Here is a 27,232-nt window from a genome sequence, read left to right as displayed (position 1 = left end):
GTGGCAAGATAACCATGGACTCCCCATCCATCTACTCGTGCGCTGAGCTGGGAAAGAGGTGTTTGCGATAGAGGGTATTTATCAGTCACTTGCGCCCCATATGAACAGCCACAACCAGGTTCCTGCTCGCTGCAGCTTTATAGGCGCACCGCCATCAAAGCTACAACTAAACTCTGAATGAGCAACGGCCTGGGTTTCAATTTTGTTTGACTACACCACACGCACTAGGTACAATCGTACACGTTACACCCAGCCAATGTACCTACATTAAGCTTGTATTCACTGGATTAGGCTTGTATTCGCAGGAGTTTAGAAGGATGAGAGCAGATCATATAGAAACATATCTATCTATTACTAGTCCGTGTTTATGTGTGTATGTGCGCAGCATAACTTTTGTCGTTCACACAGCCAAAACGGTACACCGTAGCACCACGCTTTTTGCACCACCTTACTCACCATTATCCTGGGCATATAATTAAACCACTCTCACTCAAATTGGAGCTACATTTGTAAAGCTAGAGAGATTTTAAAGTTTCACAATTTCCCCCCAGTGCTCACTCAGTGACCACACCCTCTTCTCTTCCCTGTTCCCCTTTACGGGGAATGGGCCCAAACGGGTCCACTTGGTCTAGTAAAATTATAAAAGGACTGGACAAGCTAGATGCAGGAAAATGTTACCAATGTTGGGGAGTCTAGAACCAGGGGCCACAGTCTGAGAATAATGGGGAGGCCATTTAAAACTGAGGTGAGAAAAAACTTTTTACAATACAACACAATACAATATATCTTTATTGTCATTGTACAGGGTTACAACGAGATTGGGAATGCGCCTCCCATACGATGCAATAAATGAATGAGCTAATCAGTATTAATTTATACATCCCAGTGAAACAAAATTAGAACAGTTTTAAAACAGTATAAAGTGTAAGTAGGTCTGTGCCGGATCACTGTGCGATGTGACCATCCGGCTCAGCAGGACCGGTTCATAGCAGCTATGGCTCTGGGGATGAAGCTGTTCCTGAGTCTGGAGGTGCGGGCGTAGAAGGCCTTGTATCGTCTGCCCGATGGTAGGAGTTGGAACAGACTGTTGCAGGGGTGTGAAGAGTCTTTGTGGATGCTGGTGGCTTTTCTGCGGCATCGTGTGTTGTAGATGCCCTCCAAGGCTGGTAGCTGTGTTCCGATGGTCCTCTGAGCTCTATGGACTACCCACTGAAGAGCTCTCCTCTCTGCCTCCGTGCAGCTGAGGTACCACACAGGGATGCCATGTGTTAGGATGCTCTCTATGGTGCAGCGGTAGAAGGTCGTCAGCAGCTGTTGGGGAAGACCAGACTTCTTCAGTGTTCTTAGATAGAACAGTCGTTGCTGTGCCTTCTTGACCAGCGCAGCGGTGTTAGTGGACCATGTGAGATCCTCAGAAATGTGAGAGCCCAGAAACTTGAAGCTGGACACTCTCTCCACACTGTCCCCATTGATAAAGTTTGGGACGTATTCCTCATTGTGTGATCTACGGAAGTTGATGATCAGCTCCTTGGTCTTGGTGGTATTTAGGGACAGATTGTTATCCGAGCACCAGTCCGCCAGGTTCTGCACCTCCGCTCTGTAGTTTGTTTCATCACCGTTGGTGATAAGCCCTATCACCATTGTGTCGTCTGCAAACTTGACAATGGTGTTGGTGTCGAATGCAGGAACACAGACGTGTGTGAAAAGGGAGTGGAGCATGGGGTACGGAACACAGCCCTGTGGTGTGCCGGTACTCAGGGTCATAGTGCAGGACAGGTGCGAGCCCATTCTCACTGCCTGCGGTCGCTCCAGCAGGAAGTCCAGGATCCAGTCGCATAACGACGAGCTGAGGCCTAGCTGGTGGAGTTTGGTGATGGGCTTGGTGGGGATGACCGTGTTGAAGGCAGAGCTATAGTCAATGTATAGCATCCTCACGTACATGCCCTGTCTCTCCAGGTGAGTCGGGACAGTGCGAAGTGCCAGAGAGATGGCGTCCTCTGTGGATCTGTTTGCCCTGTATGTAAATTGATGTGGGTCCAGTGAGTCAGGGATGCTGGATTTGATGTGTGAGAGGACCAGCCTTTCAAGGCACTTCATGACTATCGGAGTTAGGGCAACCGGACGGTAGTCGTTCAGGTTGGTGATCTTTGCTTTTTTGGGCACCGGCACTATGATAGCCAACTTCAGGCACTTGGGGGCCGTAGCCAGAGATAGTGACAGGTTAAAGATCCTGGTGAATAGCTCAGCCAACTGTTCAGCACAGTCCCTAAGTACCCTTCCTTGAACTCCATCCGGGCCTGCAGCCTTGCGGGGTTTGACCCCTAGCAGAGTGCGTTGTACTTCCTGTGTGCTCAATGTTAAGACCAGTCCCTCCGCCTCGGCTGGGGTTCTTCCACTCAAGGTGGTGTTGCCAGTTTCGAAGCGGGCAAAGAAGGTGTTTAGCTCGTTGGTCAGTGTGGCATTGACGTGGGGGCAGGCAGGGCTGCTCTTGGAGCCAATGATGTCCTTGACACCCTGCCACACGCTTCTGGTGTCCGTGGAGTTGAAGTGGTCTTCCACCCGTTGCCTGTGGGTGTCTTTGTCCCTTCTTATACCTTTGTTCAGGTTTGACCTAGCAACACTGAATGCTGAAGTGTCACCAGATTTAAAGGCATTGTTGCGTGCCCAGAGAGTTGTAAATTTGTGGAATTCTCTGCCACAGAGGGCAGTGGAGGCCAAATCACTGGATGGATTTAAGAGAGAGTTAGATAGAGTTCTAGGGGCTAGTGGGATCAAGGGATATGGGGAGAAGGCATGCACGGGTTACTGATTGTGGATGATCAGCCATGATCACAATGATTGGCGGTGCTGGCTCGAAGGGCAGAATGGCCTCCTCCTGCATCTATGTTTCTATGTTTCTATACATGTAGGTCTTTGGCATGTAGGGGGAAACTAAAGATCTCGGTGGAAACCCACGCAGGTAACGGGGGGAACGTGCAAACTCCGTACAGACAGCTCCGTGGTCGGGATGGAACCCGGGTCTCTGGCGCTGTGAGGCAGCAACTCTACCGCCGCGCCACCATGTCCTTTTCTCCAGAGATGTTGTCTGACCCGCTGAGTTACTCCCAGCTTTTTGCGTCTACCTTCAGTTTGTGCTGTACCGAGGGTGGAAAGGAGTCGGCCAGGGAACTTGAGACAAGGCTGGAAGACAGAGGGAGAGACAGGGAGGGGGGAGAGACAGGGAGAAAGGGCGAGGTTGACAGGCTGGGAGAATACAGCGATGGAGGACAGGGTGTGTGAGTTCGCCTTTCTCGCGACGGAGATAAATTCAGACATAAATAAAATCAGGATTCAGCTAGGGGTGCATGTGCGAGCATATATCCTGTTATTGTGAACTGAGTTGCACTTTACTGGAAATGTTCACGAGAGATTTAACTCTTCGGGCTAAAGGAATCGAGGTGTCTGGGAAGAAAGCAGGAACGGGGCACTGATTTTAAACCGAGGGGAGAAAAAACCTTTTTCACCCAGAGAGTTGTGAATTTGTGGAATTCTCTGCCACAGAAGGCAGGCAGTGGAGGCCAAAATCACTGGACTGATTTAAGAGAGAGTTAGATAGAGCTCTGGGGGCTAGTGGAATCAAGGGATATGGGGAGAAGGCAGGCACGGGTTACTGATTGTGGATGATCAGCCATGATCACAATGAATGGCGGTGCTGGCTCGAAGGGCCAAATGGCCTCATCCTGCACCTTATTTTCTATGTTTCTATGATGTTGGATGCTCAGCCATGGTCATATTGAATGGCGGTGCTGGCTCGAAGTGCCGAATGGCCTCCTCTTGCACCTATTTTTCGTTTTTTTCTACGTTTCTACGTTTCAGATTCTGGCATTTCGCCTCGAACTTCTGCTTCGGTCTGAAAGTGAAGTGGTTTCACGAGCCGAGCGCTTTCCTCAACAGAGCCAAATGTAACCAAATCCAATGAACATGGATCAAAAATCACACGGTAATAATTTATACATTGAAGATATATTTTTTTTAGTTCCCTTGCCCTGAATCAGGGATTCAATTCCTTTAATTTGAAATAGAAACATTGAATTACTTAACTTTTCCCTTAAAAAAGATTGTAGTTGATAATAAAAAGAAATACTATTCCCTGGAATTTGATATTTGTTTCTCAATTGAGAAAATGTCAAAAAATTATTTTCTTCATAGCAATCTCCTATATGTTTAATACCCTTCTGTTCCCAGACTTGTAATATTTGATTATTCCAAACAAACGGCAGTAATCTATTTTTTACTAATGGAGTTTTAGCTGTTAGAAAAAATCTTTTATCATTAGCTTTAACTGTTTTCAACAATATATTAATTAAATGTTTTAGCAAAGGTGACTCTTGATCCTTAACTAATAGCTTTGCTTCCCATTTATAGATAAATTCTTCTGGGCATAGTTCTTTTATTTTATCCATTTCAATTTTAACCCATGCTGTTTTTCCACCCTCTTGATAAAAGGATGAAATAAAACTCATTTGTGCTGCCAGATAGTAATTTTTAAAATTTGGTAATTGCAATCCACCTAATTCAAATTTCCATGTTAATTTTTCCATAGACACTCTTGGCATTTTACCTTTCCAAAGAAAATTTCTCACAATTTTATTCAATTCCTGAAAAAAATTATTTGGTAAAGGTATAGGCAGTGTTTGGAATAAATACTGTATCCTCGGAAAAATATTCATCTTAATACAGTTCACTCTCCCTAGCAATGTAATTGGAAGATTCATCCATTTCTTCAAGTCCTCATCTATTTTTTTAATTAGTGGTTTATAATTTAGTTTATACAGATTATTTAACTTATTATCTACTTTAACATTTTACATTGATCATAATTACCTTCAAAAAGAGGCATTATTTCAGTTTTATCTTTATTAATTTTGTATCCTGATACTTTCCCATATTCTTCCAGTCTGAAATATAATTTTCTTAAGGATTCCAATGGTCTAGTAAGACAAATTAAAACATCATCTGCAAATAAAGTAATTTTGTGATTTTCCTGATTAACTTTAAATCCTTCAATGTCTAAATCTGATCTTATTAGCTCTGCCAGAGGTTCAATAACCAATACAAATAAAGCTGGTGACAAGGGACATCCCTGTCTACTAAATCTTTCCAAATTAAATGATTGAGAAGATTGGCCATTTGTCACCACTTTGGCTTTAGGTTGTTTATAAAGAGCTTTTACCCAGTTAATGAAACGATTTCCCGTACTTCTCTAATACTTTAAATAAAAAATCCCATTCTAACCTGTCAAACGCCTTTTCAGCATCTAAAGCAACTGCTACACTCAGTTCCTTTCTTTTCTGTGCTAAATGTAAAATACTTATAAATCTTGCTACATTATCAGATATTCTCCTTTTTTTGACAAATCCAGTTTGGTTCTCTTCATAACAGAGCTTTATTTGTCATTCGGTACCAAGGTACCGAACGAAACTACATAGCAGTCACACACAAAAAAGAACACAAGACACATGACCCCAACACAAACGTCCATCACAGTGACTCCAAACACCCCCTCACTGTGATGGAGGCAACAAAACTTTCACTCTCTTCCCCACGCCCACGGACAGACAGCTCGTCCCCGACCGACCCGCACAGTCCCCACAAGGGGATGGAAGTCCCCACGGCCGAGTCGCACTGGGCGCTGAGACGTCTCGCGACTGAACCGGGCGATGGAAGGCCCCGCAGCCGAGCCGTGCGCAGCTAAGTCCCGCGGCCGAGCCGCACCGGGCGATGTTAGGCCCCGCGGCCAAGCCGCACCGGGCGATGTTAAGTCCAGCGGCCGAGCCGCACCAGCGATGAAAAGTCCCGCGGCCGAGCCGCGCCGGGCGATGTTAGGCCCCGCGGCCCGGGCACTTTTAAGTCCAGCGGCCGAGCCGCACCAGCGATGTTAGGCCCCGCGGCCGAGCCGCACCGGGCGATGTTAGGCCCCACGGCCAAGCCGCACCGGGCGATGTTAAGTCCAGCGGCCGAGCCGCACCAGCGATGAAAAGTCCCGCGGCCGAGCCGCGCCGGGCGATGTTAGGCCCTGCGGCCCGGGCACTTTTAAGTCCAGCAGCCGAGCCGCACCAGCGATGTTAGGCCCCGCGGCCGAGCCGCACCGGGCGATGGAAGGCTCCGCGGCCAAGCCGCACCGGGCACTGTTAAGTCCAGCGGCCGAGCCACGCCGGGCGATGTTAAGTCCAGCGGCCGAGCCGCGCCGGGCGATGTTAAGTCCAGCGGCCGAGCCGCGCCAGGCGATGGAAGGCCCCGCAGCCGAGCCGCACCCCGCGCCGCGAGGAAGAGACCTAAAAGAGAAAGGTTTCCCCCACCCCCCCAACCCACACCACCACCCCCGCACCCACACCACCACCCCCACCACCACCCCCCACACATACACAACCAAAACAACAAAAAAAACATCCCAACACCGACACACAACCAAAAAAAAAGGAAAAAAGACGAACAGACTGCTAGCGAGCCGCAGCCGTTAGGCGCCGCCACTTCCACTGGAAGCTTTAACCAGCTTCGGTAAATATTCTGCCAATCTCCTTGCCAAACTATTTTATAATCTGCATTCAACAATGATATTGGTCTATAAGAAGATGCATTTAAAGGGTCTTTCCCTTTTTTTGGAATTACGGTTATGATTGCCATTGAGGATTCTGGTAATGTAGAAGTTTTTTTCCGCTTGATGTATCACTTCCATAAATACTGGTAACAACAATTTTTTTTTTATAGAACTCAGGCGGGAAACCATCTTCCCTGGTGATTTATTACTTGGTAAAGAATATAATACTTCCTCCACTTCTCTCAAAGTAAAGGAGGCATTTTGTCCCATCTGCTCCTCATTAGAGATTGTTGGTAATTGTATCTTGGATAAAAAATTATTTATCTTAATTTCATCCTTTTCAGATTCAGAATGGTACAGGTTAGTGTAGAATTGCTTAAATACCTCATTGATTTCTCTAGGTTTATGTCATGATGTTTTGATCTGTTCTAATTGAATTTATTGTTCTTAATATTTGTTCTTCTTTCAGTTGCCATGCCAATACCTTGTGCGCTCATTCTCCTAATTCATAATATCTTTGGTTAGTTCGTAATATTAGTTTTTCTGTTCTGTAAGTATGTAAAGTATTGTATTGAAATTTTTTATTTGCAAGTTGTATTTTTTTTGTATCCAAAGATAGGAATTCAAAAATCAAGACAAAGATGGGAAACAGATCTGAATATTAGCATTGATGAACCAAGTTGGGAAAGATTGTGTTTAGAAAGTATGAAAAATACTATTAATGTGAGATATAGTTTAGTACAATATAATTTTTTACATCAATTATATTTAACTCCGAAAAAATTAAACAATTTAAATCCAAATTTACCTCACATTTGTTTTAGATGTAACCAGGATGTGGGCACTTTTTTACACTCCACATGGGCATGTCCGAAGGTAACTCCCTTTTGGAAAGACCTAAAAAACTTTTTGGAACAATTGATGAATAAGACCATACCATTGGATTCAATGTTGTTTTTATTGGGAGATACAAAAGGAATATTACCAAAGCTAATTTTAGATAAACATCAGGAAAGATTTCTCAAAATAGCAATAGCAATAGCAGTAGCAAAAAAATGTGTAGCGGTCACTTGGAAAGATCAAAATGAAATAAGATTTGAAAGATGGTATGCAGAAATGCGTAGTTGTATCCCATTAGAAAAAGCAACGTATAATCTGAGAAATGGATATGACTTCTTCTTGAAGGTGTGGAACCCATTCATTTTAAAGCTAGGATTAAGAATTGGAAATATTTAAATTCAGGATTGTTTTGATACCTTTAATAAGAATTTAATAAGAAATTACCCGGAAGTGTCTCCTTCTGGACTCCAGGTTTCTTTCTTTCTCTCTCTCTTTCTTTTTCTTTTTCCTTCTTTTTAACTGGGGGGTGGGGGGAAGGGGGTGTGTGGGAGGGGAGATAATACAGAACAATACGTGTATAATCGAATTTATAATGTAGTTATTATTGCTTACTATGAAATGTAACATGTATGAGTTCTGTTAAAACTTAAATAATTAAAAAAATTTAAAAATATGTCTCTCTCTCTATCTCTATCTCTATCTCTCCCCTTTCTCAAACTCTCTCAAACTTTCCAAATCTCTCTCTCTCTCTCTCTCTCGACGGGGAGAGTTAGAGGGGGAGAGTTTGAGGGGAGAGGGGGGAGAGTTAGAGGGGAGAGAGGGGGGAGAGTTAGATGAGAGAGGGGAGAGTTAGAGGGGAGAGAGATAGAGGGGATTGAGTTAGAGGGGAGAGGGGGGGGAGAGTTAGAGAGGGAGGGCAGAGAGTTAGAGGGGAGAGGGGGGAGAGTTAGAGGTGAGAGGAGGGAGAGTTAGGGGGAGAGTTAGAGGGGAGAGAGTTAGAGGGGAGAGGGAGAGAGTTAGAGGGGAGAGAGAGAGGCTAGAGTTAGAGGGGAGAGAGAGGGGGAGAGTTAGAGGGGAGAGAGGGCAGAGTTAGAGGGCAGACGCAACGGCCCCACGCTCTCCCGATTTTTCGAGTGTTTTCAATGTTTTCTCGTCATGTTCGTCAAGTTCGTCAAGTTTGTTAAGTTCACTTCAACAACTCCGGACCGACAGTACAGTCAGCAGTAGACAGTATAGTCGTGAGTTCTTGCTGGACAAGAAAACAACAACATCAACAACAGTGGACGCTACGCTTGCAGAGGAACTTAGCGGCCTCGGAATACTCTGCCTGACCTCGGCCTCGAGTGCTGCCCCCCGGCTGGAAAGGAGACGCCGCAGGCGGTGTGAGAGGAAGCAGAAGAGGGATAAACGCGGAGGCATCCGGGCTAGGCTAGCGGCTAGCCCACACAGACCGGCTATTCCGAGCATGCTAATGGCTAATGTACGCTCACTGGACAATAAAATGGACACTATAAGACTTCTCCGGTCGGCCCAGCGTGCGGTGAGGGAATGCTGTGTTTACGTTTTCACGGAAACATGGCTTAATGACAACATGGCTTAATGACTCCGCTGTTCAGCTCGACCGGCTAACATGCTACCAATCGGACAGAGCTACGGTTAGCGGGGGGAAGACTCGCGGCGGAGGTGTGATTGTTTACATCAGTGATGCTTGGTGTCGGGACGCTGTGTTGGTCTACAAACACTGTTCACCGCTGGCGGAGTTTATGTTTGTGAAGTGCCGGCCTTTCTACCTCCCGAGGGAGCTAACAGCTATCCTGTTAGTCGCTGTTTACATCCCTCCCAGTTCCAACAACAAGGACAGAGAGGAGGTACTCTGTGAACTGTACCGGGCAATCTCTGAGCAGTAGACAGCACACCCAGATGGCTTTCTCATCGTAGCTGGACACTTCAACCATGCTAACCTAAAAACTGTCATGCCTAAAGTATATCAGCATGTTGATTTCCCAACACGAGAAAACAACACCTTGGACCTTGTTTACACGACCATCAAAGGAGCATACAAGGCTTCCCCCCTCCCCCACATCGGCCTCTCTGATCACCTCACCGTTCTGCTGCAACCGGCATACAGACCCCGGGTGAAAGTCACCAAACCGGTTTCAAAAGAGGTACGTGTGTGGTCAGAGGACAGCACAGCTGCACTCCAAAACTGCTTTGAGACTACAGACTGGGACATGTTCAAGCAGGCAGCAACATACAACAACACAACCAACATTCAGGAATATACAGAGACAGTTACAGGCTACATCACCAAATGCATTGATGATGTGACCCACACCAGAGCCATCACCATCCGGGCTAACCAGAAGCCATGGCTGACAGGGGAGGTCCATGGGCTGCTGAGGGTCCGCAACGTTGCCTTCAGCGAGGGCAATCCAGCCGGTCTCAGAGCAGCCAGGGCCAACCTTTCCAGTGGCATCAGGAAAGCCAAACAACACTACACCCGGCGCATCACAGCCCACTTCAGTGACAGCAGAGACACACGGAGCCTGTGGAAGGGTATTAGGACTATCACAGACTACAAACCCCTACCACAGACCTGTGGCAGTGACACCTCTCTCCTGAACGACCTCAACGGCTTCTTCGCACGCTTTGAAGCACAGAGCAACACACCTGCGCAGAAAACAACTCCCCCCCCCAACGACCAGGCTATTTGTCTGTGTCCAGGCAGTGTGAGGAGCACACTGTTAAGGATTAACACCCGAAAAGCTTCTGGACCTGACAACATTCCTGGTCGTGTGCTAAAAGACTGCGTAGCTGAGCTCACAGATGTCCTCACAGACATCTTCAACATCTCCCCGAGCCAGGCTGTTGTTCCCTCGTGCTTCAAAGAAACCACCATCATACCTGTGCCCAAGAAGTCCTCTCCATCCTGCTTCAACGACTGCCGCCCTGTAGCGCTGACTTCAACCATCATGAAATGCTTCGAGAGGCTAGTCATGAAGCAGATCAGATCCAACCTCCCAACCTTCCCCCCTCCCTGGACCCGTTTCAGTTTGCATATCAAGCTAAGCGGTCCACTGAGGATGCCATCTCCTCTGCTCTACACCCAGCCCTCACCCACTTGGACACTAAAAACTCATATGTTAGGATGCTGTTCATAGACTTTAGCTCAGCATTCAACACCATCATCCCCCAGCAGCTGGTTTGTAAACTAACAAACCTGGGCCTCAGCCCCCTTCTCTGCAACTGGCTGCTGGACTTCCTAACTGCCAGACCCCAGTCTGTACGGGTCGGCAGCAACACATCGGACACCATCACGCTGAGTACGGGGGCCCCACAAGGATGTGTGCTAAGCCCCCTGCTCTTCACCTTGCTGACCCACGACTGCACACCCACCCACAGCTCCAACCACTTCGTCAAGTTTGCGGACGGCACAACCGTGGTGGGTCTCATCAGCAACAACGACGAGACCCACTACAGGAAGGAGGTGAACCAGCTGGCCGCGTGGTGCACAGACAACAATCTCTTCCTGAATGTGGAGAAAACAAAGGAGATTGTTGTCGACTTCAGGAGAACGCACACCCAACACCCCCACCCACTGACCATCAATGGTGCTGCTGTGGAGCAGGTGAGCAGCACCAAATTCCTGGGGGTGAACATCACCGAGGATCTCTCCTGGGGCAACAACACCGCGTCCATCGCCAAGGAAGCCCAGCAGTGCCTCTACTTCCTCCGCAAACTGAAGAGAGCGGGAGCCCCCACACCCATCATGTACACTTTTTACCGAGGCGCCATCGAGAACATCCTCAGCAGCTGCATCACTGTGTGGTTCGGAAGCTGCACAGCCTCCAGCCGTAAGACCCTGCAGCGCATAGTAAACACTGCTGAGAGGATCACTGGCACCTCACTCCCAACACTCCTGGTCCTTTACACCACCCGCCTCACCCGCAAAGCACTGAGCATTGTGGGTGACCCCTCCCACCCCTCCAACAGCCTCTTCACCCTCCTGCCTTCAGGGAGAAGGTTTCGCAGCCTGAGGTCGAGCACCATCCGACTAAAGAACAGTTTCTTCCACCAGGCTGTCAGGATGCTGAACTCTCTCCCCTCCCTCCCTCCCTCCTCTCTCCCCTGCCCCCATTGGACCTGGACTTTAACACCCCACACACACGCACATCCAGTGGGAGTGAGGTGCCAGTGATCCTCTCAGCAGTGTTTACTATGCGCTGCAGGGTCTTACGGCTGGAGGCTGTGCAGCTTTGCACTACTGTTCATTATTTTTTATTGTAATATATTCAGCTTCATCTTTTTTTCATTGAAGTGACTATATTTTATTAAACTGTATATATTGACTGTTGTTTGCTGTGCCTTTTTAATTTTAACTTAATTTAATGCACTTTATTCCTCGGGATTGTGGGAAACGGTATTTCAATCTTCTGTCTGTGTAAACTAACTGAAAATTGACAATAAAGTTGACTTTTGACTTTTGACTTTTGACTTTTTCAGTCAGAGAGTAGTGAACCTGTGGAATTCTCTGCCTCAGAAGGCAGTGGAGGCAAATTCTCTGAATGCATTCAAGAGTGGGAACTGTTCCATGTTCCACAAGGATCTTGTCGTAAACTTTGGGATCTGGGACCATGGACACATCTGGTCACATCTGCCACAGAGACGGGACAGCAGCAAACCCGTTCCCCGTCACCCAGAGACGGGGTGCTCTGTCACCCCCCGCGTACAGCGGTCCCCACTCTGCAACTCTCCCGGTCACACAACGCCCGCTCCACATCCCTGCGGGGGGGAGAGAGAGGAGGGGGAGAGAGAGAGGGGGAGGGGGGGGGGAGGGGAGAGAGAGAGTCCTGTGTTAGTGACTGGGCATCGCGGCCCATCCATCCCGTTCACTGCCGGGGCAGCGTCACCCCACAATATTAACCGGGAGAGGGGGAAGGGGACGGGGGGAGGGGCAGTGAGACGGGGGGGGTTAGAGGGAAGAGAGGTGGCGACCGAGAGAGGGGGGGGGGAGGAGACGGAGAGAGGGGGAAGGAAAGGAAGGGGGACGGAGAGGGGGGGAACGAAGAGGGCGCTCCCTCACTCACCGCCGTCGCCATGGCGGCCACATCCGGGCAGGGTCTGTACTACAACTCCCAGCAGCCCCCGCGGCGCGGCCTAGCCTTCGAACCGCAGCCTGGGCCTGGAGCCTGGAGTTCTCTCTACGGCGGGGCAGCGGCCTAGCCTTGGACCCTCAGCCTGGGCCTGGAGTTCTAGTCCTTGCGGCGGGGCAGCGACTTAGCCTTGGACCCACAGCCTGGGCCTGGAGTTGTGCTCCTTGTGGTGGGGGCGGCGGCCTAGCCCTGGACCCACTGCCTGGGCCTTGAGTTGCACAGCCGGCCTTTCCCTTCTGCCTTTAGTCTCCCAGCCATGGCCCCCAGTCTAGCCCAGGCCAACAGGCCCACAGACAGCAGCCTCCCCTCCCCTCCCCTCACCACATCACACCTTGTTGCTGTGGGTCAAGGATCGGCCTTTGCTGCTTCACACCGAAGACAGGCACCAAAACCCTGCGGTAACTCAGCGGGCCGAGCAGCATCTGTGGGGAGAAAAGATCTGAAGAGGCGACATTTCGGGCCGAGACCCTTCTCCGGACGACCAGAGGCCGAAGGGATCTCCAGCGGGTGGACAATATCTCTCAGGGATTGAAGTCCAAGCCACTGACGACTGGCAGAGAGGCCGCAGCGACACGAGGGATTATTACGTGTGGGGACGAAAGGCCGAGAACGTCGATGCTTGTTTTATTTCCGCTGCGGCACCATCGAGAGAGGCCGCTCGGTGGGGTATTGTTCGACGTATCGCCACGTGTACCGAGCGAGGTACAGCGAAAAGCTTCTGCTTGCGATGAGCCGCCGGCAGCTGGTCACCTTCACCCGGGCGGTGGGGGACGGAGATGCGTGGAGGGACGGCAGGCGGCAGGTGCCCTGCTCTCCTCTCCCCGGGGCGGGAGGGTTGGACGGGGAACAGGCCAGGAGCTTCTATGAGGGCGTCCTTGCTTCCAGCAGCCAGGCCAGCACCAGCACCAGCGCGGCCCGTAAACACAAGGCCGAGCCGAGGAGAGAGCGGGCATGTGGCCCCAGCGGGCATCAGCTCCGAGGGCAGAGGAACGGGCATCTGCTGCTGAAATCCGCCCAGGACGGAGACTTGAAAATGCTCCGGGGTTTGCTGGAGACGGGGGCAAGTGACATAAACTTCCGGGACAGTTATTACTGGACTGCCACCATGTGCGCAGCGTACAGCGGGCAGCTGGAAGCGGTCAGGCACTTGCTGAGTCTCGGAGCGGCCGTCGGGGTGTGTGATTGCACTGGGCGCGATGCACTGGATTTGGCCCGGCTGGCCGGGCACGCAGGAATCGTGACTGCTCTGGAGGAATATCACTCTCGTCCAGAGGAACAGGAAGACCACAGGTACGGGGAGGGTCTTGGTAGTCTGGGCTCTGCGGAAACACGTCCCATCTTCCCCTTCCAGCCTCTCACTTGCACATTCCCAAATCGGGAGGTGAAAATAAAAGATAGACTCAAAATGCTGGTGTGACTCGGGTAAGGTGACACAGGCAGCACCTGTGGAGAGGAGGGGAATGGGTGACGTCTCGGGCCGAGACCCTTCTTCCGAGGTTAAAATGAAAATGAACTGCAGATGCTGGTTTATACCAAAAATAGACACAAAATGCTGGAGGAACTCAGCGGGTCAGGCAGCATCTCTGGAGAACATGGACAGGGTTGACCTGATTGGTACGGGTGTCAGGGGATATGGGGAGAATGGGGTTGAGAAAGAACGATAGTCAGCCATGATTGAATGGCAGAGTAGTCTTGATGGGCCGAATGGCCTAATTCTGCTCCTAGAACTTAAGGACAGTAGGCGTTTCGGGTCATATCATATCATATATATACAGCGCGGAAACAGGCCTTTTCGGCCCACCAAGTCCGCGCCGCCCAGCGATCACCGCACATTAACACTATCCTACACCCACTAGGGACAATTTTTACATCTACCCAGTCAATTAACCTACATACCTGTACGTCTTTGGAGTGTGGGAGGAAACCGAAGATCTCGGAGAAAACCCACGCAGGTCACGGGGAGAACGTACAAACTCCTTACAGTACAGCACCCGTAGTCAGGATCGAACCTGAGTCTCCGGCGCTGCATTCGCTGTAAAGCAGCAACTCGACCGCTGCGCTACCGTACCGGGTCGTGACCTTCAGTCAGGCAGCGTCTCTGGTGAAAACAGGCAGGTGACATTTCGGATCGGTCTTCAGTCTGAAGAAGGGTCCCAACCCGAAACGTCACCTATCCATGTTCTCCAGAGATGCTGCCTGACCCGCTGAGTTACTCCAGCACTCTGTGAAACGTCACCTTTCCACGTTCTCCACAGATGCTGCCTGACCCGCTGAGTTACTCCAGCATTTTGTATTTATCAAGGGAGGTTATATTTCAGTTATGTTGGGCATTGGTAGGAATACATTTGGAGGTGTATTCAGAATTCAACTCTGCATTTAAGGATGGATATTAATGTGTTGGAAGGAGACAGGGAAGGTTTATTAAGAGAGTGGAGAGTGCTTATTGTTAACAGCAGTCTACATCCCACCGAATGCTAACGCTAGCACAGCTTTAGGCTACCTGCTCGGTGCAATAAACTCACAACAGAGCACATATCCAGAAGCAGCCCACATCATAGCCGGGGACTTCAACCATGCAGACCTAAAGTCAGTTCTCCCGAAACTTGAACAACACATAAGATGTGCTACCAGGGGGAAAAACACACTAGACAAGGTTTACTCAAATATTAAGAAGGGTTTCAGGTCAGCACCACTACCACACCTGGGGCAGTCAGATCACCTGTCCATATTCCTAACTCCAGCATACACCCCACTCAGGAGGAAAGCTCCAGTCACCATAAAGACTGTTAAGACATGGCCTGAAGGAGCTTCCTCGCAGCTGCAGGATTGCTTCGAAAGGACCAACTGGGATATTTTTGAGGATCAGGACTTGGAGGAGTACACATCAACTGTACTTTGCTACATCCAAAACTGTGTTGACAATGTCACCGTCGACAAACGCATCCGGTTGTACCCCAATCAAAAACCCTGGATGACAAAGGATGTCAGGTCTCTCCTCAAGGACCGTAACACCGCCTTCAGGTCTAGTGATAGAGCTCTATACAGTGCTGCTAGAACCAACCTGAAGAGAGGCATCAAGGATGCCAAAGCGTCCTACAAGAGGAAGATTGAGGACCACTTTTCCAACAATGACCCACGGCGGGTATGGCAAGGCATCCAGCACATCACCAACTACAAGACCAGCAACCGCACGACTGCCGACGGCGACGCCTCGCTGGCTGAGGAACTTAACTGTTTCTTTGCTCGTTTCGAGGTGAAAGCTACAGTGGCAGACATTACACCCTCTCCAGCACCTGACAGCAACACCTTCACTGTGCAGGAGTATGATGTTAAGCGCGTGCTCAGAGCAGTGAATCCCAGGAAAGCTGCAGGCCCCGATGGTGTGACGGGCAGAGTGCTGAGGGAATGTGCAGACCAATTATCTGAGGTCTTCACAAAAATCTTCAACCTGTCCCTTTTAAAATCCACCATCCCTCCCTGCCTGAAGTCCGCCATAATCATCCCACTGCCGAAAAAGTCTGTCATCAGCGGTCTTAACGACTACCGTCCGGGAGCACTCACACCGGTCATCACAAAGTGCTTCGAGAGACTGGTCCGGCAGCACATCAAAGCCAGCCTCCCACCCACCTTCGACCCACACCAGTTTGCCTACAGAGCAAATAGGTCTACAGGGGATGCCATCGACACTGCTCTTCACACTGCACTGACCCACCTTGAACACCAGGGGAGCTCTGCCTTTAACACGGTCATCCCGAGCAGACTGGTCACCAAACTTTCCGACCTTGGATTTTCCCAAACCATCTGCCAATGGATCAAGGACTTCCTGACCAACTGCCCCCAGACCGTCAAAATAGGCCCTCACCTCTCCTCCACCATTACACTGAGCACCGGCTCACCACAGGGCTGTGTGTTGAGCCCCATCCTTTACTCCCTCTACACTCACGACTGCGCCCCCACCCATCCCACCAACACCATCATCAAGTTCGCGGATGACACGACTGTGGTTGGACTCATCTCAGAAGGAGATGAGACAGCCTATAGGGATGAAATCCAAAGGCTGGCAGCATGGTGTTCAGTGAACAATCTGGTCCTGAACTCCTCCAAAACAAAGGAACTTATAATTGACTTTAGAAAAACCAGTGGAGATTACGACCCACTCTACATCAATGGGGTCTGTGTGGAAAGGGTACCAGCTTTCAGGTTCCTGGGTACGCACATCGCAGAGGATCTTACCTGGTCTACCAACACCATCACCACAGTAAAGAAGGCACAGCAGAGACTCCACTTCCTGAGGATCCTCAGGAAAACCAACCTGCAGGAGAAGCTCATGTTGTCCTTCTATCGCTGCTCCATCGAGAGTGTGCTGGCATACTGTATAACCACATGTTATGCCAGCTGCTCAGAAAAGGACAGGAAGGCCCTTCAGAGGGTCATCACGACGGCCCAGAAGATCATCGGCTGCTCACTGCCCTCCCTGGAGCACCTGTTCAGCCTACGCTGCCTCAGTAGAGCAGGCAAAATAATAAAAGATCCATCCCACCCCGGCCACCGTCTGTTTGTTCATCTGCCCTCTGGTCGACGTTTCAGGTCGATCAAATCCCGAACAAACAGACTTAAGAACAGTTTTTACCCCAGGGCCATACGAGAACTGAACACTATCTTTGCACTAGGCAACACCGTTAAAAAATCTTGTACTTAATATAATTGTATTTAATTGTATTTATGTATTTATTTGTTTTTGCATTTATTGCATATATGTTTGTACGCACCGTCAGGATTGGCTATTTTTTTAATTTCGTTGTACTCGTTGCAATGACAATAAATGAATATTATTATTATTATTAAAAGGACACAAAGTGCTGGAGTAACTCAGCGGGACAGGCAGCATCTCTGTGTCGAGTTGGACTTCGCGTTCGCAGTCAGTTGGATGACAATAATCAGAGACGGCACAAACTTTACCTGTTAGTTTATTAGCGATCTCGTGGACAGGTTTCTAAAAGCACACACAGAGTTGCGGACTCCGGGGCCAGTGGAAACGTGTCACACCAGCCCCTAGAATTAAGCCCCTTTTATCCCCCAAAACCGCAGAATTCACAGTTATTTACAAGTATCACAACCAATCAATATTGGAATTAAGTCAGTTTTCCCTTATACGGCCGAGTGTTGGAACAAAGTCAGTTTTCCCATATAAGGTTCTAACATGCTATTGTTCAAGGTTTAGTCGGCGTCTGTTTATTGTTTATGTTCTTTATACATTGTGTTTTTCTCCTCTGAAGACGAGCTGGAACATTCTGCGGGTTGGGCTACTGATTACTACTAGCTTTAGCAAGCTCAGCATTTTTGTGATTACGTAGCCTCAAGCAGGTGTGTGAGAAAGAGAGAGCCTCAAGCATGTGCTTTAACCTAGCACACAATGCTGCAAAGTCCATGCGGAGTCTAGTGGCTGAAGCAAAGAAAAAGGACAGATCTCCACATTCCCCCCTTTTATCATTCTATGATAACTATAAAGGTATAAATCAAACGGAAGGCTCATTAGAGGCGAGCTTATAGAGTCATCAGAGTTTATTCCTAACCTCATGATGCTTTATTAGCCGGATAGGCTGTCTAATCTCGCCTCTAGTCCCTACTCCTTCTGCCGGATTCTTATACTCTAACCCCTCCTAGAGACAAGTGGTAAACATCCCCATAGCTCTGGTTTCTCCCCAGAACAATTAATCGGATGTACTCCTCTTCCACTAACTCTCCTGTCACCTGCTCATTCAGCTGATCATTCGTGAGTCCTCCCATTGAACTTTCATCCTCCTTCAGCATGGGACACGTTTCCCCTGTTTCCTCCATTCTCAACATCAGCATTTTGTGGGTATTCCCAATCCCCTCCATCGTTTGCATGAGCCTCGCAATTATACATTTAATTACTGCAATGCCTACAAACACACATATTAAGATAATGCCGAGATATATAGCAATATTAATGAATCAGTTGTACCATGTGCCCAAACCCCAATCTCCCCAATCCACTCCTTCGGTTATCCCATTCAGGAAAGTTCGAATGTCATCCTTGGATAAAATAACTGGGATTCGAGACTGGGGTGGGAGTTAAGAGGCCCACCACTGAAGTGGAGGGGTAACAGACAACAGATTCGGGAGAGTACATCAAATCATGAGCCCTTATGAATAAGTTCTGAGCATCGTCCATCTCTCTTTTTCATCGTGCCCCCGGGCGGGGTGTCAAGAGGGAGTCTTGGTGAGAGGCCTCATGAGAGCATGATCCAGTCTTTTTCTCGCCGTCACGTGGACAAATGATGTCGAAGCGACACTCCTGGAACAAACAGGGCAAATCCCACCTGTTGTGGTATCTCAGGAGTACTCTCCTGGTATCTTGGTGTAGGACTCCGTTACAGTAATTATACTTGGTGACATTCCAAGATCCCATAGCCTCTGGTGTATCGTCATCACACATCATCACATCGTTTCTACAAAGGTGGAAAACTCGGTTGCTACGTCCGGGATCACATCGCCAGAGTATCCCGGCCATACTCGTAATCTGGGCGAACCCCAAGAGGCCACATAAGACTTCGTGTCCCATAATTGTATATAATAATCTGGATTAGTCTGAAAGACAAAAGACTCACAAAATGATTTTAAAAACACAAAAACTTATAACTCAAAAACAAAAACTTACAAAACAGGAGATAAATTGACTTAAACATTCCCATCCTTCCCAACAGACTCCTCCTCCTTCTCCTTTTGATTGGCCTGACCAATCAATTTGCAGTGATGTAGATACACCCAGGCCGATCGTCCTTCAACCTTGACAGCTGTGGGGGTCGTAAGAAGAACTTGGAAGGGTCAAGGGACTTCTTAGTCCAATTTTTAATAAGGACATAAGAACCAGGCGTGATTGGAGAAGGGGGTGTATTGGCAAGTGGAGTACCAAAGGCAGCGCGAACCTGTGAATGAGCAAAACGCAAAGCTTTAGTTAGGGCAATAATATAAGTGATCATTTCGTCAGTCATATGGTGGAAATGCACCGGCGCCGGAGGAGCATCATTCCAAGGAGTGCGGAGAGGCCGCCCATAAACGATCTCCGCAGGCGAGAGGGCAGTCCGACCTGCGGGAGTAGTGTGAATCTGAAAAAGAGCTACAGGCAACAGTTTTAGCCAAGAAGAACCAGTTTGTTCAATTAGTTTAGCGAGTTTGGTTTTTAAAGTTTGATTAGCTCGTTCGACTAGGCCAGCAGCTTGTGGCGGGTACACGCAGTGTAGTTGCTGATGTACGCCCAGCTGGGCGCACATTTCCTTGTTAACCACTGCAATGAAATGCGGACCATTATCAGAACTGAGACGAGCAGGAATGCCAAAACGAGGAATGATTTCCTTAAGTAACACTTTAACCACCATGGAGGCTTTGTTATCAGAAGTCGGATAAGCCTCGATCCATTTACTAAAGACATCGATAATAACAAGTACATATTTATAACTTTGACACCGTGGAAGTTCAATGTAATCCATCTGTAGGGTCTCAAAGGGACCCTCGGGCAGAGGGGTCTTGCCCGGGGAACACGGGGTCCCTTGACCCGTGTTATGGCGGAGACACACAAGGCACCGTGCACTCACACGGGATGCCAATTCTTGGAGCCGAGGGTGCCACCAGGTGTTAAGAAGCAACAAACTCGTTGCTTGTGCCCCGCAGTGAGTGGCCAGATGGATACATTCAACCACCCATAGGGCTATTGTATCAGTCATACAGGTCTGACCCACAGGTGTGGTCCATAGCCCCGTCACTTCATCAATTCTACAGCCAGAATTGACCCATAATGCCTTATCTACATCAGGAGCGTCCTCCTGTAACCGAAGTACTTCTTGGATGGTTGGCATAGGTTTTTCAGAGGTTGACCGTCCCTTGGGGGGATTAGTGGACAATCTCATCATTTTTGACACAACATTAGTCCTACTTCGTGCAGCTTGTTTGGCTGCAAGGTCGGCATTGTGATTTCCGAGGTCGATGGGGGATGTGCCAGAGGTATGGGCAGAGCATTTAATGACAGCGATACTTAGGGGAAATTGAATGGCTAAGAGGAGGGTAGAAATGAGGGCTTGATTAGAAATAGGAGTGCCTGAGGAAGTGAGGAATCCCCGGTTCTTCCAAAGTTGGCCAAAGTCGTGCACCACGCCGAAAGCGTATCGAGAGTCTGTATATATGTTAACGCTTAATCCCTCCCCCATAATACAAGCCCGAATCAGGGCATAAAGTTCGGCCTTTTGGGCAGACACAGGTAGATCAAAAGCCCCAGATTCTAAAAGGCGATTATTGTCAGTAACTACTGCATAGCCAGAGAGATGCTGACCGCGCTCATCCAGAGAGGAACTGCCATCAGTGTACATGACCAGGTCAGGATTGAGGAGCGGTGCGTCGGAGAGATCAGCCTGTGGGCTAGTGTCTTCTTGGATCAACGGGAGACAATCATGCCCAGAGGTTACTTGTTCGAGAGATGGGTGATCGAGAAATGTAGCAGGATTGATGTTAGAGCAATATTCAAAAGTCAGCTGGGGGTTATTTAACAGAAAGATCTCATAACGGTTTTGCCGTGCTGAAGTCAGATGTTGGGTCTGTAGTTGACCGAGTAAGGTGGTAACCGAATGGCAACTATAAACGGTAATGTCTTGTTAAAGTGTGATGTTAGCTGCAGACTGGAGACTATTGTAGATGGCTGTGAGGATCTGGGTACATCGCGGGTAGCCCAAAGCGACAGGGTCCAGTTTGGAGGAATAGTATGCGACTGGACGGTGGCGATCACCATGTTGTTGCATAGGGTGGTCCATCCGGGATCCACCAAGGGGTCCACCCGGGCCGGTAAAATTGTGGTTCCATTTGATACCCTGCAGGGTCCGGTACACTGCCTGTCTTCAGAACATACCAGTTTTTACTTTTGTCTGTACATCCTTACCCTCAGTGCCATGTGTATCTTTCCATAAAGCTTTAACGGTTCGTTTTAGGACATCTGGAGTAGAAGCGCTCCGTTCCAGGTTGTTGGCTTTTACAAGGGATACTACCGCTGCAGGCACGCAATGTAGGAGTATAGAATTGAATTGTGGGGACCCCAAGTTGTCCCTAAATGCCTCATCTCCCGAGTGGAGATCGTAGATTTCACTAAACCTGTCCAGGAAATCCTCCACTGCCTCATTTTTTTTTGGTTTCGTGTCCAGGATTTTATTAATATCAATGGGTTTTCTGAGGACCCCATGACAGGCATTAATGATGGTATCTTCTCTTATGTTTGGGGCATTACCGACAGCGTTTGCCATAGCCGCATGATCCTGATACCCCCCCATTATCTCGACAAACTTCAGCCATTCCTTTTGATTCAGGACCTGTCTGACCAGGGACCATAAATCTCTGCTATCAGCCTGATACACCGATATTGTAGTACGTAGCCAGTCGCAGAATGCCTGGGGGGATTTTTTTTCTGTCCGGAGCACCATTAAGGAGGGAAACAATTTCATGCGGTTTCCAAGGAATGTACACTTCTATGGTATTGGGTGCTGCTGCACCTCCACCGGGCGGAACTACCCCGGCTCTTGGATTGGGCACATGGCGTACAGGGAGTTGCCGATTAGTATTTTCCTCATCACCAGACTCAGACAAGTCTGTGTCCGTATCCCCCTTATGAGAGTGGCTCCCTGATCTGGGACGTATCGATCGTTTAGCCTGGACGTGCTGCGGTCGTTTTCAGATGATCTTTACTCCTTGTCCCCTCACATGGTCCTCGGTGAAAAGTCACATCTGTATAGCCAGGTGGAGGGGGGCTATCAGCTATCAGCGGTAGGATATATGGCTACGGGAGTAGGGGGTGCACTGGGGCTCTGAGCCAGGTCCTGAATTCCTGATTGGAAGCCTCTACTACTCAGGCTGGGATCGGGAAGCCCGCCACCGGTTGGGTGTCTCAAAACCGGAGGGGGTGTTTGGCTACTAAGGGTGAGATACAATAGACCCTCGTCCCATATGGAGTCGTCATCCCCCCCAAAACCTATGCCAGCCATTGAATTGCGCAATTCTTTTGATTGTACATCTTTAGTTGGTTTAGTTACGGTCGGCCGCTTCCGTTTTTCTTCTCCCACCTCCTTTTTTAAAATGTCAACAGTTTTAGAGCTTCCTTCGTCAGTCAACTTAATGCCCAATTTGACGGCGTTGTCCTGCCAACTAGATAAAATCTCCTTATCCCCCTTTTCATGGCAAAACTCCCGCCACTTCTGGATCAGAAGTTTTGCTTCCTTACTACGGTTTCGGGTCCAGATAAGCTCCTGGGCTTTTTGGACAGTCTCCAGGTCATCTGACCCCCCTAATGGCAACACAGTAGGTCCTAGTTTCTTATTAAGGGCCCCCGATAATAGTCGGAATTGTTTAGCATATTCCGGGAGCTTATCACATAAAAGGTTAAGAGGGGACCTGTCGTCCGAGGTGGTGTCTATTACGTTCCCCATTTGTATTTTATATATGTTTTTCTTATCAACAAAAGGAGTTGTATATTCCCTGAGTTTCCTCTCGTGCCTTGGCAGCCCACTTCAGGGTCCTGACCTTCGCGTGGGGGATTTCCCTTCTTAACAACCGGTCTAAGGCTGAGTGTTAGGCAGAGAAGTACTCCCTTGTCCGATATACAACTCTTTAATTTTAACTCTTTACATACAACACACTTATGCTCTATAATTTACCCGAGGATCATTATTGGTTGAGTCTTATTATACCTTTTGTTCTATGTCCCCTAGTGAGACACGGTACACCTTATTAGCTGCTAACGCGTTAGACCTTTTTAATCTTTAGAGGATTGAAACCTCAGGGCCTTTAACCCTCGTTTACCGTTTAGACTCAACGATCCTTCCTAAAAATCCTTACCCACCTGTCCGTCCAACTGACCCCCGAGATTCCGTCATGCAGATTAACATATCAGCGGTGATCGGTGGGTCATAGAGGAGTCACAAAGACGGGGAAAATAGAGTGGCCAAATAAGATGCTCACTCTACTGGCCAATTCCACTGTTCTTCGATCCTCGTACCCTTAAGTCTCAGCCACTATGTATCGATCTTTGTTGTGGAATCCCACCGCTGCCACCAAATGTCGAGTTCGACTTCGCTTTCGCGGTCAGTTGGATGACAATAATCAGAGACGGCACAGACTTTACCTGTTAGTTTATTAGAGATCTCGTTGACAGGTTTCTAAAAGCACACACAGAGTTGCGGACTCCGGGGCCAGTGGAAACGTGTCACACCAGCCCCTAGAATTAAGCCCCTTTTATCCCCCAAAACCGCAGAATTCACAGTTATTTACAAGTATCACAACCAATCAATATTGGAATTAAGTCAGTTTTCCCATATAAGGTCCTAACATGCTATTGTTCAAGGTTTAGTCGGCGTCTGTTTATTGTTTATGTTCTTTATACATTGTGTTTTTCTCCTCTGAAGACGAGCTGGAACATTCTGCGGTCTTGGGCTACTGATTACTACTAGCTTTAGCAAGCTCAGCATTTTTGTGATTACGTAGCCTCAAGCAGGTGTGTGAGAAAGAGAGAGCCTCAAGCATGTGCCGAGCACACAATGCTGCAAAGCCCATGCGGAGTCTAGTGGCTGAAGCAAAGAAAAAGGACAGATCTCCACACAGATGCTGGTTTAAACCGAAGATATAGTCTGAAGAAGAGTCTTAATCCGAAAAGTCACCAATTCCTTCTCTCCAGTGATGCTGCCTGTCCCGCTGAGTTACTCCAGCCTTTTGTGCCTATCTTCAGGAATCAGTCGGTGTCAAGCTTTGAGTTTAAAGTTTGAAGATGTTAGAGGGGATGATTGAGGTATAAGTGAGGAGAGAATCAGGCTGCTAGATGGCATCACAGATCCTGATTACACGATCATCAGAAAAAAGATAAGGTATGAACTTGAGTTAGTTTAAAAGCATTACATTCTCCAAGTAAGCTTTAGTAAGTTTTAGAGATATAGGTTTCAAAGGTCTTTTATTGTCACATGTACCAATTAAGTTACAGTGATATGCGAATTACCATACAGCCAGACGAAAAAAAGCAACAAGACACAGAATTACACAAAAGTATTTCTGTTTCATTGACGGACATAGTTAACGCGTTGAAATGAACGGATCGACAGCTCTGATTCCACTTGCTCTTTATTTCTCTCTTCCCACATTTACATTCCCCCTGGTTTTATTTCCGCGCTCACTGGGGTTTTACGACGCGGAATTTGGGGATTAAATGGGAGCCGTTCAGCGCCGACCTGTTGTCCACCGGGTTTCTGCCCCACAGCCCCTGAGCCCCGCTCCTGACGCCGGTCCCGGGACCCGACCCTTTTACACACCCGGAGCGGAACCGGAGCAGATTCTCAGCCAGTTTCCATCCCAAGTCCCGAAGAAACGATAAAGTTTCTCCGTGAATTTATTCCCAGTGAAGGTGTGGAGATGGGACTTGGTGTCCGCGTCGTAAAATGAAATTGTCCCGGACTCGTAACTGAGATAAACTCCCACCCTCCCGGGGATGGGACGGGCGGGGAGACGGGATGGAGGGGAGGTGAGTGCATCAAACTCGTCACCCAACCGCCTGATGCTCCAGACTCCAGTCTCCGGGGTCAGTGTGACCGGTCCCTTCCTCTCCACAGACTCTGCGGCGACTCCCAGTATCCAGCCCCAACTCCCCGCCACCTCCACCTCCCAGTAATGTCTCCCCGATGTGAATCCCTCCGATCCCAGCACACACGCACTGACTGTAAACCTCTTCCCGGTGTCAGGGAGACTCCTCCGGGTCCCGGTCCATCTCACCCTCTTCCGATCCTCAGACACCTCGAGCTCCGGATGCGCTGTTTCCACATCCAGGGTGACGGAGACTGGGGGGAGAAGCAGAGAATCAGAGAGTCCCCGGGGGTCGGGGGGAGACTCGGGCAGCGCGGCCCCGGGACCGGGGGAGAGGCCGCTCGGCCTCAGGCACAGGCGGGCGGACAACTGAAACCTTGCCCGGGGTTTCACCCCGACCACATCGGGTGGACAACAGTCTCCCGGAGTTTTTATCCAGGGGTGGAGAGGGGAATTTCGTGAGGTGGGGAGGGTGGACGGGGAGGACGAGTGTGGAGAGTGAGGAGGATTGTGAGATTGCGGTGGGGATGAAGGAATGGAGTGGGTTATTCAGATGTGGAGGCAGATCGGAGCAGGTGGATATTGAGGTTAGCGGTAATTTGCGGTTGTTAAAGAGGAGGTAGAGGTGCGTGGTGGGGTCGTCATGATCACAGTGAAAGGGGGCAGACACGAGGGGCCAGATGACCTACTCCTGTGTTTTTTGAGTGGAGGGTGAGACAAAGGGAAGGGTGGGTTTGTTAGTCAATTGGAGTGGGTGCAAAAGGGTTTACAACAACTTCATCAGGTCTGAAGGGCTGGGTTATCAGGTGAAGTTGGACAGTCATCAGGTCATAATGTCATCAATGAAAGTATTAGAATTAGGCCATTCGGCCCTTCAATTCTACTCCACCATTCAATCATGGCTGATCTATCTCTCCCTCCTAACCCCATTCTCCTGTCTTCTCCCCATAACCTCTGACATCCAAACTAATCAAGAATCCAGCTATCTCTGCCTTAAAAATATCCACCGACTTGGCCTCCACAGCCTTCTGTGGCAATAAATTCCACAAATTCACCGCCCTCTCATTAAAAGCATTTCCCCTCATCTCCTTCCTAACGGAACATCCTTTAATTTTGAGGCTCTGACCTTTCGTCCCTTCCTGCCCAAACCACTCCATCCCCGGGCACATTCCCCTGCAACCACAGGACATGCAACACCTGTCCCTTTACCTCCCAAGATTCCAAGGGGAGTAAGAGACTGACAAGGGAAGTCAAGGACAGCATAAAAATAAAAGAGCAGAAGTACAACAAAGCAAAGAAGAGTGGGAAGCCAGAGGATTGGGACTCTTTTAAAGAGCAACAGAAGATGACTAAGAATGCAATACGTGGAGAAAAGATGAGGTACGAGGGTAAACTAGCTAATAATATAAAGGAGGATAGTTAAAGCTTTTTTAGGTATGTAAAGAGGAAAAAAATAGTCAAGGCAAATGTGGGTCCCTTGAAGACAGAAGAGGGAGAATTCATTATGGGAAACAAGGAAATGGTAGACGAGTTGAACCGGTACTTTGGATCTGTCTTCACTAAGGAGGGTACAAGCAATCTCCCAGATGTTCTAGTGGGCAGAGATCCTAGGGCAGTGGTGTCCAAACTTTTTTCAAAGAGGGCCAGATTTGATAATGTGAAAATACCCAAGGGTTAATGCCCCCCCCTCCCCCCGGACCTTTAACTAATGCGCTCCCCCCCCCCCCCGAACCTTTAACTAATACGCTCCCCCCCGGACCTTTAACTAATGCGCTCCCCCCCCCCCCCCCACCGGACCTTTAACTAATAAGCTCCCCCCCCCCCCCCCCCCCCCCGGACCTTTAATTAATACGCTCCCCCCCCCCCCCCCCCCCCCCCGGACCTTTAATTAATAGGCTCCCCCCCCCCCGGACCTTTAATTAATACGCTCCCCCCCCCCCCCCCCCCCGGACCTTTAACTAATACGCTCCCCCCCGGACCTGTAACTAATACGCTCCCCCCACCCCCGGACCTTTAACTAATACGCTCCCCGGGAAGGTGTAGT

At 49.0% G+C, this 27,232-nt stretch overlaps 2 protein-coding genes across 2 annotated transcripts in view; both read left to right on the top strand.

The window, feature by feature from the left end:
• The window catches only part of LOC144602868 (pre-mRNA-splicing factor ATP-dependent RNA helicase DHX16-like), a 783,352-nt gene that overhangs the window by 239,839 nt on the left and 516,281 nt on the right, over positions 1–27,232 (top strand). The window lies entirely within an intron of this gene.
• LOC144602543 (G patch domain and ankyrin repeat-containing protein 1-like) lies at positions 13,235–13,987 on the top strand. Its single transcript, XM_078415671.1, has one exon. It carries the CDS (start codon positions 13,298–13,300, stop codon positions 13,985–13,987), a length of 690 nt encoding a protein of 229 aa, XP_078271797.1. The 5' UTR covers positions 13,235–13,297.

This window comes from Rhinoraja longicauda, chromosome 19 (assembly GCF_053455715.1).
Source record: "Rhinoraja longicauda isolate Sanriku21f chromosome 19, sRhiLon1.1, whole genome shotgun sequence".
Lineage (NCBI taxonomy): Eukaryota > Metazoa > Chordata > Chondrichthyes > Rajiformes > Arhynchobatidae > Rhinoraja > Rhinoraja longicauda.
The sequence above is the reverse complement of the archived record's forward strand: the minus strand, read 5'-3'. Positions and strand labels throughout refer to the sequence as shown.